Source organism: Oryx dammah, unplaced genomic scaffold (assembly GCF_014754425.2).
Source record: "Oryx dammah isolate SB20612 unplaced genomic scaffold, SCBI_Odam_1.1 HiC_scaffold_25, whole genome shotgun sequence".
Classification (NCBI taxonomy): domain Eukaryota; kingdom Metazoa; phylum Chordata; class Mammalia; order Artiodactyla; family Bovidae; genus Oryx; species Oryx dammah.
In genome coordinates, this window is record NW_024070209.1 from 24,562,908 (window position 1) to 24,581,752 (window position 18,845).

Here is an 18,845-nt window from a genome sequence, read left to right on the forward strand (position 1 = left end):
CTGTTCTCAAAGTACCAACTTAGCTCTCTGTTAGAGGCCTGTGGGAAGCTCCCTCTGCGATGTGCAGCCTCAAGTAACTCAGTCATCTTTCAGTTTATCTGTTTGGGATTACAGATAATGGTTTTCACATACCTACACTCAGAGTAAAGCTTAAAACTGGGCCATTAAGCCAAGAAAAACATTGTTTCTGCCTGAAATATCTGCGTATCTAGGAAACAGTTCTGACTTGAATAATTATATACATACATAAAATGCATATACACAAATTAAACATTTATCTTCCTCCTTCACTTCTTTTGCAGTCTTCCTCTTTTCCATCTGTCTCTTCCCTTTTTGGTTTCTTTCTCTTTCTCCCACTAAAATTATTATTCATGTCTCTCGTTTCTTTCCAAATGCCTTACCTTAATGATCTCCAGACTGCACTCCTCTCCTCCCCAAATGCCCTCTCTCCTCCCAAAATTATTACTCAAGTCATTTCACTGTTTTTGCTTATATAGTGACTTAGCCAATTCCGTTCAATATTTGTACTAATAACTCATTTCTCCAATTTCCTTTGCTGATGTACCTTGAACTTTCACTAACCTTAGAATTCTACAATTACTAGTGAATAATTTCAAGGCCAATCATTTATGGCTCATTTTCCTATGGCCCTCGGAAAGAATCAAGGATTCTTGATGTATTTAGATACATAAATTAATTTCATTCACTGATGCAGTACCAAATAAATAATTCTTTCCTGTAAATCAAAAAAGTCAGAACCTAATACATTAAACAAAATGCGTTTCCTAATGAATCTCCTTTCAAAGTATGTATCTTGGATTTTATGCCAAGGCAGCTTATCAGTAATGGACTCCGTGGTCCTAGACAGTTTTGTATCTGAGAATTAAATAAAAATCTTTACTCTCCAAAGGAAGAGTATTATATGGAAGTAACACACTCCAGTATCAGGCACATAGTACCACTGCAATCATGCACATGTCTATGAGGAAAAGACTATCAGGCAAGCAACTGAATTTTTTTAATGAATGGAAGGGGAATTTTAAAGTAGGATCTAAGGTAAAACACATGATACAATGATGTTTGTGCCCAAAGAGGCTGTCTCCCTTGAAAGTCCAACTTTCCTGTTTATTCCTCCCACCAAACATGCAAAATAAATTCACTAGTACTAAAAACAGAAGTATGTTATCACCACTGAAAAGTAAGCACCATCGAAGGAAACATCAAAATATTTTTCTTTCATCCTAGTAAAGTGAAAAGAAAAACCACTAAATACTGTAATACTGTTTCTGGGTTTAGGGCAGTTTCCTTGTTTTTTTCCCCCTCCCCAGCCCGAAGATCTTCTAGAAGTCACATTGGCACCAAATGGTGGACAGGTGCTTTACTAACTCCGTACTGGATAGGAAAAGAAGAGAGAAAAGGGCACAGACATCCATTATTTAGAATCTATCGCTAAATTAATCTTCTTTATCACAATTCCATTACAATATATTATGCAGCGTGTACGTGTGGGCAGTGTACAGCCGACCACACTCCGTGATAACAAGGCTTTCTTTTTTCAAACACCATCAAAAATTGGCAAATAATTCAAACTGCTCTTAGCCCAAGGTTAAATTCTTGAATAATAACAACAGAAGTTCAGAGAAATCTAATTAACCGGTTGCTGTTTGCTCGAAAGTAAACTACAAAGATGAGAGAGGCTTGTCATCTCTATAGGTCCCTCCCCAGGGCTGGCGATTCGCCCTCAAGAGGGGCGTCTAGTGTGCAGACCAGAGCCGGCTAGAGCTGGGGGAAGAGGAGGGGGCAACCCAACCCCCTGGCTGACCGCGCCTGGGGCCTCGCTGGGCCCAGAACCCAACTGAGCTCGGCATCCCAGAGGCAAACAGGACGGAGACTGGACCGACGGACGGGACGGACAGACGCGACAGGACGGACGTGACGGGCAGAGAAGCAGTGCATCCTACCCGGAGGGCTCCCTCCCAGGGCCGGCGGAGTACCTGCTCCGGTCATCCAGGCTGCGGTTGTCGGCCGCCGCGGCGCGCCAGTCGGGCAGTGTGCTGGCGCACAGCACCACCATGGACACGATCACGAACACCACCGACACGCTGGCCAGGATCTGCGCGGCCAGCGACGACGTGGGTTCCTCGAAGGTCCGCCGCATGCGCTCCAGCCAGCGCCGGGAAGGGGCGGCCTCGGCACCGCCCGGTCGCGCCTCGTCCCGGCCCAGCGCGCCCGGCTCTTCGGCGGTGTAGAAGGTGTAGGTATCGGACATGCGGTCGTCGAGGCGGCGCTGGCAGCAGTACTCTAGGTGCGCGCCCTCCAGGCCCCAATAGATCATCTCGTTGTAGAAGGAGAGTTCGCACATCCGCGGCGCGAAGCGCAGCTTGCCGTGGCCGCGGACGTAGAGAAGGATGAAGCCGAAGGCCTCCGAGTGCCGGTCGAAGAAGTACTCGTTGCGCTCGTGGTCATAGTCGTCGCACACCTCCAGCACGTCGCGCTCCGAGCGGCAGCCGTGCAGCCGGCTCACGCGCCGCAGCGGGAAGTCCTTCAGCAGCTCCCGGGACAGCGAGTACCGGGCGCCGCCCACGTTCAGCACCACCGAGGCCGCCCCGCTGCGCCCGAAGGTCATGGCTGGCTGCCCCGAAGCCCCCCAAGCCCGAGGGCGCCGCCGCCGCCCCCTCCGGCCGCCGCGCGGGGCCTGCCTGCGGATGGCGGACGGGGGAGCGCGCCGTCGGGGCCCGCGGGCTGTCCGGCCGGCTCTCCCTCCGGGCTCCGCTGCTGCCCTTCGCTGGCCCGGGGGCCCCTGGCTCTAGCCTTCTCGGCAGCCCAGCGCAGCTGCTAACGACGCTCGCTCGGCACGGCGGTCCCTGCAGGTGGCCGGGGAGTCCCCCTCAGGCGCCAGCGCTGCGCCCCACTGGCCGAGAAAGAGGCTGCCAGCGCCGCCGCCCCTCGCGCCTGAGGGATGCTCCCTCCGAGGCCCGGGTGCCCTTTCAAGGCGGCGGCGCTGTTCCCCCCCGCCCCGGGGGCGTGCGCGCCGAGAGGAAGCGAGGGCGCTGGATGGCTCCGGGTCCCCGGCGCTCCCTCTGGCCACGGCTCCGGCAAGCGCCCCACCGCCGTCCAGAGGCAAGAGGCAAAGTGAGCGGGTTCGGAGGCGGCAGAGAGCCGGCCCCGCGAGGCGGGGGCGGGGCCTCCTCGCGGTTACCCCTCCTTGCCTCCTGGCTCCGCTCCGCTCACCTCCCTCCGCGCGCCGCCCTCCTCTTCCCTCCCGAGCCCGCACCTCGCTCGGGCTGGGATTCCCCGGCGCCCCGCCCTGGACCTCGGGCTCCCCGCCTCGTGACGCCGTCCTCCCCCTCCGCTCTCGCCTGCAGTGACCGGGAGGGGTCCGCGGAGCAGGGATGCGCCGAGCTTGGAGCCCCGAGTGGAAGGGGTAGAAAAGCCCCGCGCCTGGGGGTCTCAGTTCTCGCGTCCCTCCCCGGACCATCGGGATGACTTGGGGAGTCCCCCAAGAGCCCTTTTAACGGCCCCCCAAAAGGAGGCTGCAGGAGGGTAAGGAGGAGTGAGGACTGGGGTGCAGGATTTGAGGGGCGGGGACAGACGGCTCTGGGAGAGCTTTTTCCAGAAACTCTCCGGAGCCCAGCTAGGTTTCTGAGACAGCCCCACAGGATTTCTCAAGAGAAGGCACCCCAGCAGTTCTTTTCTTGCCGACTTTGTTCCTTCCTCTCCCGGCGCTGAGACCCACGTACCGCGTGCTCCGAAGGCGGCCACACATCCCAGCACCCAGCTTCCGTGCCGCCTTTCTCGGAGGGGAGCGGCTCCAGCCCCCGCTTTCTGGGGCGCCGGTCCTAAGAGAGCGCCTAAGCTTAGCGCCCCTGGACCCCCTCGTGACGCTCCCTGTAGAGTGGGATGAAAGTCTGGGGAGAATTGTCTTGCCACTGGCAAGAACAGAATTTTGCCTGATCTTCGTCTGCATCCTCCTTTTCATAATGTCTTAATTTCTCCTGTGCACCTCCAAGCCGGCTGCAGCACCGGCCCTCGAGCTTGAAGAGCTCTTTCAGGCTCTGCGAAGGGTACTTCTCTGGGCACTGCTCGATGCCCTGGGAGTGGGCTCCACTGGGCAGGGATTATTTTAAACTGCTCCAAGCAATTCACACGACATCCGGCACAGGCAGCCCTGCTCGCGCAGTACCCGCCAGAGGCGAAACAGGTGAGTTGTAAGGCAAACTGTTAAATGCAAAACATACTGAAAGAAAAATTAAGAGTGTGGTGGGGTGAGGTGAGATGCGGTGATCTGGCTTCGGAGTACACCCAGCTGGTTACTGGGAAGGGTTTTACTTTGCCCTTCACTTTTCATAATTGTGTAGGGTTATCTAGTGCCCACTAGAGGTCACCAGAAAGAGTCGTGTTGCTCTGATTCTAGTGTGGATTCTTAGCGAAAAAGCAGACACCTAAAAATTGGAGTGCTCACAAAGTAAAATCATTTTGGGTGGTTTTTTGTGCCCTATTTTTTTTTTAATTGAAGCGTAGTTGATTTTTAATGTTCCAGGTGTACAGCGAAGTGATTCAGATATATAGAGATAAATATGTAGAAACACTATATATAAATTTTCCGATTTTTTTCCATTAAAAGTATTTTCAAGATATTGAATATAGTTCCTTGTTGGGTGATTTCTTAAAGAATGCAAATCTCTATAATTTTTTTATATCTAGACTTGATAATTTATCTTAAAAGCATTTAATGTAACTAAAAACTCAAAAATGGGAGTTGTTTACTTGCTAAGCTGCTACTAAACTAGAAAAACATCCTGAAGAAAATGTTTCAAGACAGAATCAAAAGAAGTGATGGCCATGAACTGGCAGAGAGAAAGAGCAGAGCGTGGCTAATAGCAAAATCACAGGTGTGGAGGATTAAAGCCTGAAAGAAAGCTAATGCATTGCTTGGCTGAACCATGGGGATCTCCACTACAGAAGTCAGCTTTCATCCAGGAAGCTAATGGGATCCCTGAAGGTTTTAAGAATAGAACTGACTTGATCTCAGGAAAAGTCATTTGCCCCTTAGGTTCTTCTAAGGAGGAGGCACTTCTGCAGCCAAGAAGTGGGAACCCCACCCCTGAATCTCTGTAGATAAGGAAGGGTTCATTTCTGAGAAACACTGAAACCAAGGACTCAGCACAGCTTGGAAATGGATTTGTTCTAGAATATGAGGATGAAGAAAAGTTTGCTGCTGCTAGTGGGGTGAAGAGCCTGGCTTCACACCAGGAAGAGCCGATTCCTCAGGGAGTCATTAAAAATACTTTCTAGAAGCTGTACAGGCAACAGAACACAGAACAACTATTTTGTTGATTATTTGCTTCAACATTACTATATTTATTTCCTATGTTCTCTATCTAAAATCCCTTTAAAGTCTGTTGATAGGACCAGTCGAAGAAATATCATATTTTAAATTACATTTGAGCTTAGAAAACCAATTAATTTGATGACAGTATAATTTGTGTCTCCTAGGTATACTTTCATGAAATATCTTAGAGAAATAGGTTTAAATCACTTCATTTGTTTCAAGAGTAATATTCTTATTTGATTTTAATATTGTCAACTGCTACTGCAGCAACAATAACCCAAGTCATTTTCTTAAACAAAGAAAACAATAAGATGCAGAAATGATTGGCTTGTCTCAATATAATCTGGTTTAAAAAGCATTCTTAAAAACAATTTTATTCCTCTGTACTTGAAAAAATATGTTAAGATTTGATATTGTTGTTGTTGAGGATTATTACATTTAAATTCTTCTCTGGATTCTAGATGATATTTAGGGTCTTCACATGTAAATCTTCAGACTGCATCGGGCATCAGGCAGAATTTTAGAGTTTGAAAGAGATTTTCTTGTGTCAATTTATAAGCCCATTATTTGGGGAGGAGGAACAAGACTTCAGAGATGTGGCTATAATTTGCCCAAGGTTCCCCAACCAGCAGCATCACGGTGGAGACACAGCTGGAGCCACATTTTCTAGTCCCAAACCCTAAACGCTCCGTCTCCAGGGCCTGCCTTGCTGCCACAGCTTCCTGTCTGATTTCTGCACTCCAGTTCTTCCTTCCATCTGTGAATCCTGTATCATGCCACTGAACAGCTCTTCCTTTTCTTCATTTTCATCAAGTCATTCCCCAGTTCAAGAATCAAAAGTGGCTAAGGATCTCTACAATTACAAACTGGCCTGGAAATAAAGTCCACACTGGTTCTTAGGCCCATCTCTAGATTCATATCCTGGCTGCACAACTTTTTTGCTAAGTGACCTGGAACAAATTCCCTGACTTCTTTAAGGCTCCATTTTCTCATCCTTACAATGGCAGTAACATGGCTCCATCAAAGGGGTGATATGAAATGAAATGATGCAAGAGTGGTATATGCCTCTGTGCATGACACCGGGGGAAAAAAAAAGTCTCACATTGTGTATGCCTCTACCAGCCCAAGCAGGTCATGCTCATTTTCACTACTGGGTTATAATTAAATACAAATCAGACAGGGGCTTCCCTAGGGGGTCAGACAGTAAAGAATCTGTTTGCAGTGCAGGATACCTGGGTTCAATTCCTGGGTTGGGAAGATTCCCTAGAGAAGGAAATGGCAACCCACTCCAGTATTCTTGCCTGGAAAATTCATGGACAGAGGAACCTGGCAGGGTACAGTCCATGGAATTGCAAGGAGTCGGACATGGTTGAACAGTTAACACTTTCACGCTTTCACAAATCAGATAAGTGAATTGATTGATCTAAAATTGTGACCAATCACAAAAAGTAACCCGAACCATCAAAATTTCAGTGAAAAGTTGTGACCCATATACTGCTGAGTCTAGACTGAACGTGAATTCCTCCATTACCTTGCACTGCACAACTGGCTGTGTTCAGAGTCCTTGAGCAGGTCTTACCTCTTGAAGCTTCATTTCCTCATCTGGAAAGTGAAAGTAATAATTAGAGTTTTGGGGGAAGCTGAGCTTGTGGTGCCACACAGAAAGGGCTCCCAACACCCTGCCCAAAGCTTTATAAATTGAAATGCCCTGTGGGCACCACTGGTCCTTGCAGCTTACTTAAGCAACTGTGCCTTAAAAAGCCCTGACTCAAAAAAAAAAAAAAGAGAGCCTTGGCTCTGCCATTCATTTCTATTTTCAGGGGGTTGTGTTTACACCATTTTATTTCTCAGCATCTACAGTGGATCCTTTAAACAGTCAGCTCTTTGAATGGAAACATAACCTTCCACGGGCTTCCCCAGTAGCTCAGCTGGTAAAGAATCCTCCTGCAATGCAAGAGACCCCGGTTCTATTCCTGGGTTGGGAAGATACCCTGGAGAAGGGAAAGGCTACCCACTCCAGTATTCTGGACTGGAGAATTCCATGGACTATTCCATGGGGTTGCAAAGAGTCGAGACTGAGCAATTTTCACATAACCTTCCAGTGTCTCTGATTTTATGTGAGAGAAAGACACTAATGGTTTCATCCACTATGCACAATTACCCTTGTAGAAGGGAAAGCCACAGCTTTCAATAAACTGCCCTCAGAACTGTCCCACCACACAGACCATGTTCTTAAAGATGAGAAGCCACCAAGAGATGTTTCACCCCCATCTCACACCAAAGTCCTTGCCTTTTTCTCTGCTCCATAACACTTTGTGCCCTCATGCAAGCAAAAGGAACACTATCTTCTTTAAATGTCCAGCCTTGAGAAAGTCACTGTGTAATCATTATGTGGGAGGCAAAATTTTACCTCTACCCTCTCAGGGTTTTTGACTGAGCTTGAGAATTAGATTGACATGAAGACAGATTAACAGGAGAAAACCATGCAAATTTACTTCTTATAAATTTTACATCAACACCAGAAGGAAATGAAGACCCACAAAAGTGGCAGAACCTAAATGCTTTTATATGAGGTTGAACAGAGGCAACGATAGAAAAGTAACTAAAATATATGGCAAGGCTAAAGGAAGATAAGAATTATCTTAACAAAGTACATTTATACAGAATTCTGTCAGCTTCAGCTTCTGTCCTTGATGATAAGAATGGTACTTTCCTCCTGGTATATGGAAGATAGTCTTTCAAATCGGAGTTTTATCTCCTGCTTTTAGAAAGAAAAGGGGGAGGGTCAGAGAACCCTTTTTGTACCTGAATTTTTGAGTACTTAAAATAATCTTTATGCCAAAGTGACACATTTTGGGGTGGCCTATTGTGGCTCAGATGGTGAAGCATCTGCCTGCAGTGCTGGAGATCCCTGAGTGGGTTTGATCCCTGAGTCGGGAAGAAGATCCCCTGGAGAAGGAAATGGCAACCCACTCCAGGACTCTTTCCTAGAAAATTCCATGGTTGGAGGAGCCTAGTAGGCTACAGTCCATGGGGTCGCAAAGAGTTGGACATGACTGAGCACCTGAACTGAACTAAACTGAACCCTCACACCCATTCTGTTGCTATGCTGCATTAGGATGTGATGGCCCTTCTGCCCACCATCGCTCCAGGCCTCTTGCTGCTGCTGCTTTTTTTTGGCTGCGCTGGCTCTTCACTGTGGCCCACGGGCTGCTTGTTACTGCGTACGGTCTCTCTCTAGATTTGGCGCCTAGGCTCAGTAGTTGTGACGCTTGGGCTTAGTTGCCCTGTAGCATGTGGGGTCTTAGCTCCCAGGCCAAAAATCAAGCCCGTGTCCCCTGCATTGCAAGGTGGATTCTTAACCACTGGGCCACCAGGGAAGTCCTCAAGTCTCTTACTTCTTACAGTGCCCAAGCGCTCTTTCTGCTTGCCACCACTAGCTCAGCTTTCCACAAAAACGCTTTTACTATTACTCTCATTCTCCAGATAAGGAAATGAGGCTTCATGAAGTTAGACTAGCTCAAGGATCCCCAGTTCCTAGTAAAGACCAGACCCAGGAATGAAACCCAAAGTCTCTACAGGCTCTCTTGCCTCCCGTGCTGGCTCATCACCAACTCGGCTCTCTGCCCAGCGTCAGACACCCCTGGGAAGGGAGGAACAAGTTAGATGATACCAGAGGGAGCTATCTGACAAATCTTGAATGTGGGTCCTTCTACAAGATAACCAGACGTCAATAAGTCACTTTCATATCCTAAAATATTTAAGGGAGAGATGATACAATGCCTGCTATTTGCGTCAAAATAGTAACCAAGGGCAGGGGCAAGCAGGTTGGGAGCATAGATGAAATAAGATTGACTGTTGAAGTTGGGTGATAGGGCTCAATCTATTAGTCTCCCTTTTTGTATTTATTTGAAATTTTCCATAATAAAAAAGAGATAAATTTTTTGAGACCTTGAGCTTCATTTAAGCTTATTTGTGAATGTTGACAGTTACTCCTTCAGACTAGAACTGAATGCACCCTTTCACAATATATGTCATGAAGAATCCCTTCAGTTTCTCCAGAATATAAAAAAAAACTTGGTACATTTGACCATATCTATTAAAATTTTAAATGCACGCACCTAGTGATCCAGAAATTTTAACACTAGCAGTTTAACCTGCACATATAGTCACATATTTCACAAAGACATACAGGCAAGGATTGCTGCATTGTTTACAATAGCAAAAGTTTAGAAACAGCCTCAATGTCCTTGGTTATTTAAATGATGGCATATTCATGAACTTAATGCTGTTATTCGTATAGACCCAGATAGAATCAATTCTAAGCCACATTGCTAAACAAAAAAGCCTAGCTCCTAAACTGGCAACTAAAATATTCCCTCTTTATATTAAAGACATATAGATATGGATGTATTTGTAGATACATTATAAGATTTCTGAAAGGATACATATACAATATGAACGGTTGTTTCTTGGTTAAAGGACTGGGAAGAAATTAGGTAGAAATGAGACCTGCTGGTTATTGGTTATTGTAAACCCACTGTCTTTTTTCTTTTTTAGCCCAGTGAAAGGATTTTTTTTTAATTTGCTAATTTTTTGGTTTTGCTGGGTCTCTGTTGCTACTTGTGAACTTTCTCTAGTAGTGGGTGCTACTCTTTTTGGGGTGCAAGGACTTCTCAATGCTTGGCTTCTCTTGTTGCAGAGCACAGGCTCTGCACGGGTTTCAGGAGTTGCAGCTCTTGGGTTCTAGATCTGGGGCTCAGTAGCTCCAAGGCATGTGAAATCTTCCCAGACCAGAGATCGAATCCAGGTCCTCTGCATTGGCAGGTGGATTCTTACCCACTGTGCCACCAGGGAAGCCCCCACCGAAAGTATTATGTTTTCAGTTGTGTTTTTTTTAAAGTAGTTAAATGAAAGAAATAAGATCTCAGCACATAGTCTGTTACCAAGTTCTCTCTTTTTCCTTGGGCCCATCTTTGCTGTGTCTTGCCTCCGCCTCTGCTCAGTTTCATCTGGGGCCATGCCCCTATTCCCTCAGCCTGGATATCCTACTCCAACGAATTATGTGGCCTGTGCCTTCTTGTCACGGAGAAGGCAATGGCACCCCACTCCAGTACTCTTGCCTGGAAAATCCCATGGATGGAGGGGCCTGGTGGGCTGCAGTCCATGGGGTCGCTAGGAGTCAGACACAACTGAGGGACTTCACTTTCACTTTTCACTTTCATGCATTGGAGAAGGAAATGGCAACCCACCCCAGTGTTCTTGCCATCCCAGGGACGGGGGAGCCTGGTGGGCTGCCGTCTATGGGGACACACAGAGTTGGACATGACTGAAGCGACGCAGCAGCAGCCTTCTTGTCAATCAAGTGTCAGTTCAAATGTCATTTCCTCAGAGAAGCCTTCCCTGACCACCATTCTAGCATATCAACCTATATACTTTTTAAGTATATACTTTTTTAAATTTTATTTTTGGCCAGATCCCACATGGCTTGCAAGATCTTAGTTCCCTGATCAGGGACTGAATGCAGGGCCCCAAGAGTGGAAGCATAAAATCCTAACGACTGGACCGCCAGGAAATCCCCTCAACCTATTTTTTTACTCCCTTATTACTTTTTTAAAAAAAATCACTTTGCTCATCCACATGTTTCCTGTTTGTCATCTGTCACTCTACCAGACTCTGCTCACTCCTTTTGAGAGAAGGGACTATGGGTCTAGTTGACAGTGGTGTCCCCAGCTCCTGCAACAGTGCCAGTCTCCTTGTTGAAGCTCAATAACTATTTGTTGAGTGAAGGAATGAATGACCATTACTGTTGATTAAAATAAATGTTCTCTGAGTGCTGAACTGGCAGTATCTGTATATGCATATAGTGAGGCTGGAGTTGACCAACTTGAGAAATCCAGGCTCTTTCTGAAAAACCACTTCAATTTTGTTAAATGGTTGGCATCCTGGCAGAGATCTTGGCACTGCTCTCCCCCTGGACCACAGCATATGCCAGATTCCTGCAGAAACCCTGCTGGCTTAGCCAGCCCTAACCTTGAGTCAGTGGGTGTCCCTATATACCTTACCCAGCAGGGGCTTTAGTTAGAAAAGTTCTTAGAATCAGCTCCAGTCATGTCTGGGTTCCACCATCCACCCATACCTCTCTTTAGAGGAAGGAAAGAATGTGGAAGCAGAGCAAGGACTGCAAGGAAAGAAGAACTGTCTGCCATTGCATTTAACACTTTAGTTGGGCTCACTGTGAATTCTATCTCAATAAAATTGTTTCCAAAAAAATAAACTGTCCAGAAAGAATTGGATGTAGATCTAGGCGGTTCTGTGTGTCTTGGCTCACAAACTATAGGAAACTTGGAAAGAAATTTAAAAGGCTGTTGTCCTGGTGGTAGATGGACATCTAGAGACCCAACTGCCTGATTGGGTGCTAAGAATCAGGAGGTGAAGCTTCTCAGCAAAGCGGGTCTTGAGCCCAGAGGGAAAGGAGGTGGGAGGGCCAAGTAGAAAGCAAGGGATTCCCCCACTCTACCCCCGGTCGCATCACAGGGCATTTTCATACAGCCTGAGAGAGGATTCTACTCACAGGAAAAATCAAAGACATTTTCAAAATGAATGGAAAGTTCCCTGCTGTGTTCTACCCATTCTGCAAGGAGGAGAGCTACATTTATCAACATTAATGAACCAAAATTATTAATAACTGGTTTAGGAGTCAGCTTTCCAAAACACCTGCTGTTCTTAGCCTTCTGTCCCTGTAACAATCTATTCCCTGCCCCACAATCCAACGTCCCTCCCCCTCTATGCTCAGTGCTGTTATTTCTGCCTCAGAGGAAAGATTGGGGCTGGGGTTGACTGAAGCGAAGCGTATGATATTCCTGGAAATGATCTTCTCATTGTAGATGCAACCAAAATAGCATTGGTTCCGCACTTAATAATTGATATACTCTTCAACAGCAATTGCATTTTTCTCCAAGGTACAGGATTTAAAATACAGACTATTTTATCTCCAGTTTTTAACTGGAGATAAAATAGTCTAGTTCTGGTGTATGTGATCCCATTACCCTGCTATGGCAAAAACCTCAGGCATTTGCCTCAGTTTTCCCTGAGATACATGTTCTCACAGGTTAGCAAAAAAAAAAAAAAAAAAACCGCTCCTAGTGGAAAGCTAAAAGGTATTGAAATCTGGAAGATTTGCAGTTTTAAAAGGAGGTTTGAAGCCGAAGCAGTTATGTTGGTATAAGCCTGTCTCAGGCCCAGGTCAGAGAAAGAGCCTATGGCTCAGCAAAAAATGCTGAAATAAGTGTCGGCTTTAACTCCATGTGCTCGTGTGGACGTGCAGCCTCGGATCTTGTCCCCACAGGACCTTCCTCTGCCTGCAAGGAAACTTGCCCTCTGCTTAAGATTTGCTAGTACCTTAGATCTTCCAAGTAGGATTTTTCCTTTTCAGAGCAAAGTAATCACAAATAAAAATCTCTGTGACAAAAGACACTGAGGAGCTTTTTATACCCTTTCACTAGCTTCTATTGTGATGGATGAAACTGCAAGAACAATGGCAGCAGAGCAAATAGCCACATAAATCTACAAAGAAAGAAGAAAATAGGTTTACCATGTTTCCTTTGATGATGACAAGGCATTGTTTTCTCTAGATAGAGTGCCTTTAACTTTGACAATGTCAGTGACTGAACTACTGGTCTACCTTAATACCGACAGGTACTATGGAAAGGGAGAAATTGTGAATACAACTTCCGCTGAATCAACATTAGTCAAGGCTTTCAATTTATAGTTCATTGTACTTTCACCCTAGTAACCAACTCAATGTTGACATTCATATTCCATGAAGATTAAATATTATTCACACTATTGAGACATCCCCTTACTTATAGGACCCTTAAGAAAACTCTAGTATTCTGTTTGTTTGTAATTTATTTGCATCAGGGTCTTAGTTGCAGCACTCAGGATCTTCATTGCATCGTGTGGGATCTTTCGTTTTTGTGGCTCACAGACTCTCTACTTGTAGCACGCAGGGTCTCTAGATGCAGCACGTGAGCTTAATTGTTTAAGGGCATAATTGCTCCGAGGCAAGTGGGATCTCAGTTCCCCAACCAGGGATCAAACCCTTGTCATCTGCATTGAAAGATGGCTTCTTAACCACTGGACCACCAGGGAAATTTAACTAGATTAAACTCTAGTTTTAATCTCAATTCTCCCAGACTGTAAAAATGTCAATTATGCAAGTAATTTTGCCAAGTTATATGACTCGGTCACCATGAGATCCCCCCAGAAGAATGTTTATTTTACCCTTGCTTCTCACCTACTGCCACACAATTCTCCCAGACTGTAAAAATGTCAATTATGCAAGTAAGTTTGCCACATTAATGGCACACAATTCTCCCAGACTGTAAAAATATCAATTATGCAAGTAATTTTGCCAAGTTATATGACTCGGTCACCATGAGATCCCCCCAGAAGAATGTTTATTTTACCCTCGCTTCTCACCTACTACATAATCAGTGGGGCACATAGGAGAGGCTAGTGTTTTCAGCTACCCTTTCAGTGGATACTCCATTTTATCTCTGCCTTAGCAAGCACCTTGTCAGATGTTTAAAGTGGTTTTTAGATGTTAAACTGTAGTGATTTATACTGCAAAAGCCAATTGGGATTGGGAGGATTATAAGGGATAAAATGAAAACTATTTGGAATACGTGGTCCCTATTCAGAACTTGACTAAGAAAGTATTTGTAGTCATTAAACATGAGTAGGTCAATCTTCTTGGTTTAACAAGTATCATTAAAACTGAGCATTTCAGAAGCTCAGAAAAGAACCTTCCTGAGAGAACCTCTGGGAGGCATGGGAAGAAAAGAGCAGTGACAGCATGACAGAAAAGGGATGGACTCTCAAGAAGGCAGGGGCCTCCAGGGGCTTCCCTGGAGGCTCAGTGGTAAAAAATAATAATAATAATCCACTTGCCAGTGCAGTAGACACAGGTTCGAGCCCTGATCTGGGAAGATCCCATGTGCCGTGGAGCAACTAGGCCCATGAATCACAACTATTGAGCCTGTGCTCTCTAGCCCAGGAACCCACCAGCCGTAACTACTGAATCCCATGCGCCCCAGAGCCCATGCTGCTGCATGAGAAACCTGTGCACTGCAACCAGAGAAAATCTGTGTGCAACAAAGACCCAGCCCAACCAAAAACATATAACTACATTTAAAAAGTATATTTTAAAAATTTTTAAAAAGAAGGCAGTGGCAGTGGCCTCCAGAGGCCAAGTGGCCAGTTGCGACACTACACGTAAAGCTAGCAAGAGATTCAGCACTAAGGAAGAGCATAAGCAGGCTTATCAGGACCTTCAAAGTATTCTTTGGATAGCTACATAGGATAGAGAAAAGGGTAGAACTTTCAGGGCAGAGGGAGAGGGCCACCGGGAGGGACATTTCAAAAAATAGACCCAGCTGACTTGAAGCACAGATGATTGATGACTCCTGGAGTCAGTGAGCTGGGGATTAGAACCTGAGAGGGCCAGATATCCCAAGCTGGTCCGAGAGGCAAATGGGGACCCGTGCCCAGGAAGGCCCTGGAAGGACCCCAGACTCCCCATCAGACCCAGCAACCCTGGCCCTCTTGCTCCACCTCAGAGAGGAGGAAGTGAAAGCTTGAAGAACCCCAGGTCTGCAGTAATGACAATTGGGCAAATTATGGCTATCTTAGGATAAGAAAATTGTACGCAGCTCACTATTTCTACACTGTTTGTAAAAAATCTGTACTTTTTCATCTGTGTGTATATGTGTGTGTATTTTAAGAAACTCTCTGTAAAAGTTCAGTCTATGTTAAACTGAAGGGAGAGGAATTTTTGGCCATGCTTTCAGGGTGGCAGCAGCAAAGATAAATTATTAAAAACACCATAAATACTGCTCCCCTTTCTTTCAGTCTAGGCTTTTCATTAAGCACAGAAAATGGATGTATGTTTGTGAAACTCAAGCCTTTTCTGGTTGAGTCAAAACCCAACCCAACCCAGCTCTCTAGGTGTCTAGATGACTCCCTCTCTCCTTCTCCAACAAAGGTTTTATAAAATTCTCATTTTTACAGGTTTACAAACTCAAGGCAAATGTTATCGTTTTATTTACAAAATGGCAATACCTTTACATTAGGAAGGAAGAAAATGGCTGCGAGATCTTAAATCTAGACTTGAAACGGTTATTGTGATTGAAGAGTCTAGTCTTCAGTTTTCTTCATGGACATCAGTCTAGCCAAAGCCCATTAAAACAGCTTTTAAATGTAGAAATATGGGAATTCTCTGGCGGTCCAGTGGTTAGGATTCAATGCAATCCCTGTTCGAGAAACTAAGATTTCAAAAGCGGCATGGCAAAGCCAGATTTTTTTAAATAAATAAAATGTGGAGAGAAAGTAAATGAGACAATGGGTAGCAAAGTATATGAAGAAATTAGAAGCCAAAATGGAAACAAAAGTAGGCTTATGCATATAGTACGCTTTACTTTTAAGTCAGGAAATAACGAGGGACGAAAATACAGTTGAACCCACCCAGTACCCAAGTCTTAGTTCCTAATACCATTCTCCAATAAAATGAATCAGGACTCCTTGAAGAAAAGGCTGATTCTAGGGCTTGGGCAGAAAATACACATAATAAATTGCCAGAAAGTAAGGAAGTATTAACAAACACAAAGGACTTCTCATATGATCCAGTGATTAAGACTCCGAGCCCCCACTGCAAAGAGGCACAAGTCCCATCTGGTCAGGGAAGATCCGACACAGCCCAAAAATAAAACAGCTATCACAAAGATGGTAGTATGTAAAAGCAACAGAAAAGTAAACTGAAAGAGCTTCCAACGGCCAGAGGTAGAACAATCTGAGTAAAAAATATGAAGTAATATTGGATTATAACCCAAAGTATGTAATAAGTATCCATGCTGCTGCTGCTGCTAAGTCACTTCAGTTGTGTCCAACTCTGTGCGACCCCATAGACAGCAGCCCACCAGGCTCCCCCGTCCCTGCGATTCTCCAGGCAAGAACACTGGAGTGGGTTGCCATTTTCTTCTCCAATGCATGAAAGTGAAAAGGGAAAGTGAAGTCACTCAGTTGTGCCCGACTCTTAGCGACCCCATGGACTGCAGCCTACCAGGCTCCTCCGTCCATATCCATGAGACCATACTAATATGAACAAATGATTGATTAAATAAATAAATAGGGAGAAAAGACATATCTCCCATGCAGAATAATCCTAAATAATTTGTGTAGGTGCTCCACCCTCAAAGGAGGTAGAGAGTAACTTCTTGCTTCCTAAGTGTAGGTTGCTCATAGTCCCAGCTTTCCAATGAATGCGGTATAGAAAGGTGAGAAAAAGAGTAACTGTAGGTGGAAGAAACTGGCAAACACCTTCAGCCGGGTGATCAAGATCAACATCACCGATGATATTAGGTGGATGAAAATAGAACTGCACTTCTATGGTCTTTCTCCCCAAAACTAACAGCCTCAGTCTAATCCTGAGGAAAACATCAGACAAATCCCAATAGAGGGACATTCTAAAAATACCTGACTAGTATTCCTCAAAACTGTCAAGATCACTAAAAACAAGACAAGTCTGAGAAACTGTCATATCCAGAAGAAATTAAGAAGACATGACAACTAAATGGCCTATGGTACCCTGGATGGGGTCCAGGGACAGAAAAAAGGACATTAGGGTAAAACACCAAAGAAACCTGAATAAACTATGGACTGATAGTCAATGTGTTGTATTGATTCATTAACTATAACAAACGTAGCAGCCTGGTGTAAGTTATTCAATACAGGAGGGACTGAGTGTGGGTATATGGAAACTTTCTGTGCTTCTTTCTCAATTTTTCTGTAAATCCAAAACTGTTCTAAAAGTAAAGTTTATTATTTTAAAAAAATGCAGTGGAATTCAAAAAAACGTAGACACAAATCAGGGTAGCAGGTTCATGACAGGTCTCAAAGGGTGAATTTAAGTGTCTAAGACATTTCTAGTAGTAGCTGTCCAAGGATCTGACTATTCCTCAGCTTACCTTGATGGCTGCTGCTTCTCTGCCCCCAAGGCTGTGTTCCCAACTCTACGGATGCAGGCTCTCTTTAGATCTTCCATCCTTTTTCAGTTACCCAGAGAACATCTCCTTCTGGAAGTTCCGTAGCACTACAAATCAGCTTGTCCCAGAACAATCAGTGACTCTCATTATTTCCATCATGTGTAACTGTACCACCACCCACCTGCCTCTGTTCTGCACAGCCTCATGCCTCAAGATTCTGACCCATAAGCATAAGAGAACATCTGTGTGGTACTTCTCTAATGGTCCAGTGGTTGAGACTTCACCTTCCAATGCAGGGAGTGCGGGCTCAATCGCTGGTGGAGGAGCTAAGACTCCCACATACCTCGCTGCCAAAAAGCTAAAACACAGAACAGAAGCATTGTTGTAACAAATTCAATAAATACTTTAAAAATGGTCCACATTAAAAAAAAAATCTTTAAGAAAAGAGAGAGAACGTCTGTATGTTATAAACAGGCTACCCAAAACTGATCCTTCCATGTCTCATCGAATCCTTTGTATTTTTCCCATCTCAAGCCACATCTATTATTGGCTCGGCCTCATTCTTGGGTTCCTCTTCTGCCTGGCCTCTCCACCCAGACATCTCAGCTCCTAGCTTTGACAACTGATGTCTGTAGCCAACAGAGAGGACCCGAGGTCTGTCAGCAGCCATGTGAGTGAGCTTGAAGGCAGATCCTACCCCTTGTAGGACCTCGTAATGACTGCAACCTCAGCCAGCAAACTGACTGCAGCCTTGTGAAAGACTCTGAACCATAGGCACCCAGCTAAGCCATGACCACATTCCTGACCACAGAAACTGAAATAATTGGGGATTCCCTGGTGGTCCGGCAGTTAGGACTCAGTCTTTTTATCATGGTGGCCCAAGTTCAGTCCTTGGTCAGGGAACAAAGATTCCTCAAGCCGTGTGACACGGCCAAAAAGCAAAAACTGAGATAATAGCTGTTATTTTGTAAATTTGAAGATTACTAATTTGTTACACAGTAATAGATAACCAGTACCTTCCCAGAGCCTTGTACTACCAAATTGAGTAGAGCCCAATGGCGCCAGATATCATTACAAAGGGCCATGCACCCAGGGCACAGGGAAGGAAAGAATGAAGCTCAAGGGCAGGTGGACCCCTTTTCTTATTTATTCAAGCCAGTTTGTGAAGCCTTTTGTCTAGGCTGGCTAGTTGCCAGATAATCGCACCCGATTCTTTCTAGGGCAGCCAAGTTTAGCTGTCCAAGTTCCCTATACCAATAGATAGTATAGTACTCTTTCCAGCTGAGTAATGGAGGCCAACAGAGTATTTTTCCTATTCTTAAACCCACTGAGGAGATAGGTGGAGCTAGTCACAGCTAGCTTCCTTCCTAACTCCAACATGCACTATTACCATAAGGGTTACCCTGTACAGATATAAGACATTTGTGTGTCCAGTTTGTTTCAAGAGTATGGAGTCAGAACACTGTGGC

General features: G+C 45.2%; 2 protein-coding genes across 5 annotated transcripts in view; one reads left to right on the forward strand and one right to left on the reverse strand.

The window, feature by feature from the left end:
- The window catches only part of KCNG3 (potassium voltage-gated channel modifier subfamily G member 3), a 50,664-nt gene extending 48,038 nt beyond the window's left edge, over nucleotides 1–2,626 (reverse strand). Inside the window, exon 1 of one of the 2 annotated variants that reach the window (XM_040224567.1) lies at nucleotides 1,995–2,626. In XM_040224567.1, the coding sequence (XP_040080501.1) occupies nucleotides 1,995–2,626 (632 nt within the window). Of the gene's footprint in view, nucleotides 1–1,961 lie in introns of both variants that reach the window. The other variant, XM_040224566.1, reaches the window with a different exon arrangement.
- A 976-nt stretch (nucleotides 2,627–3,602) lies between these two features.
- MTA3 (metastasis associated 1 family member 3) overlaps nucleotides 3,603–18,845 on the forward strand; it is a 211,745-nt gene continuing 196,502 nt past the window's right edge. For all 3 annotated transcript variants that reach the window (XR_005718373.1, XM_040224560.1, XM_040224561.1), the window contains exon 1: nucleotides 3,603–4,201. Coding sequence is in view for 2 of the 3 variants with exons in the window: in XM_040224560.1 (XP_040080494.1) it covers nucleotides 4,087–4,201 (115 nt within the window). In the remaining variant the exon portion in view is untranslated. The remainder of the gene's footprint in view (nucleotides 4,202–18,845) is intronic.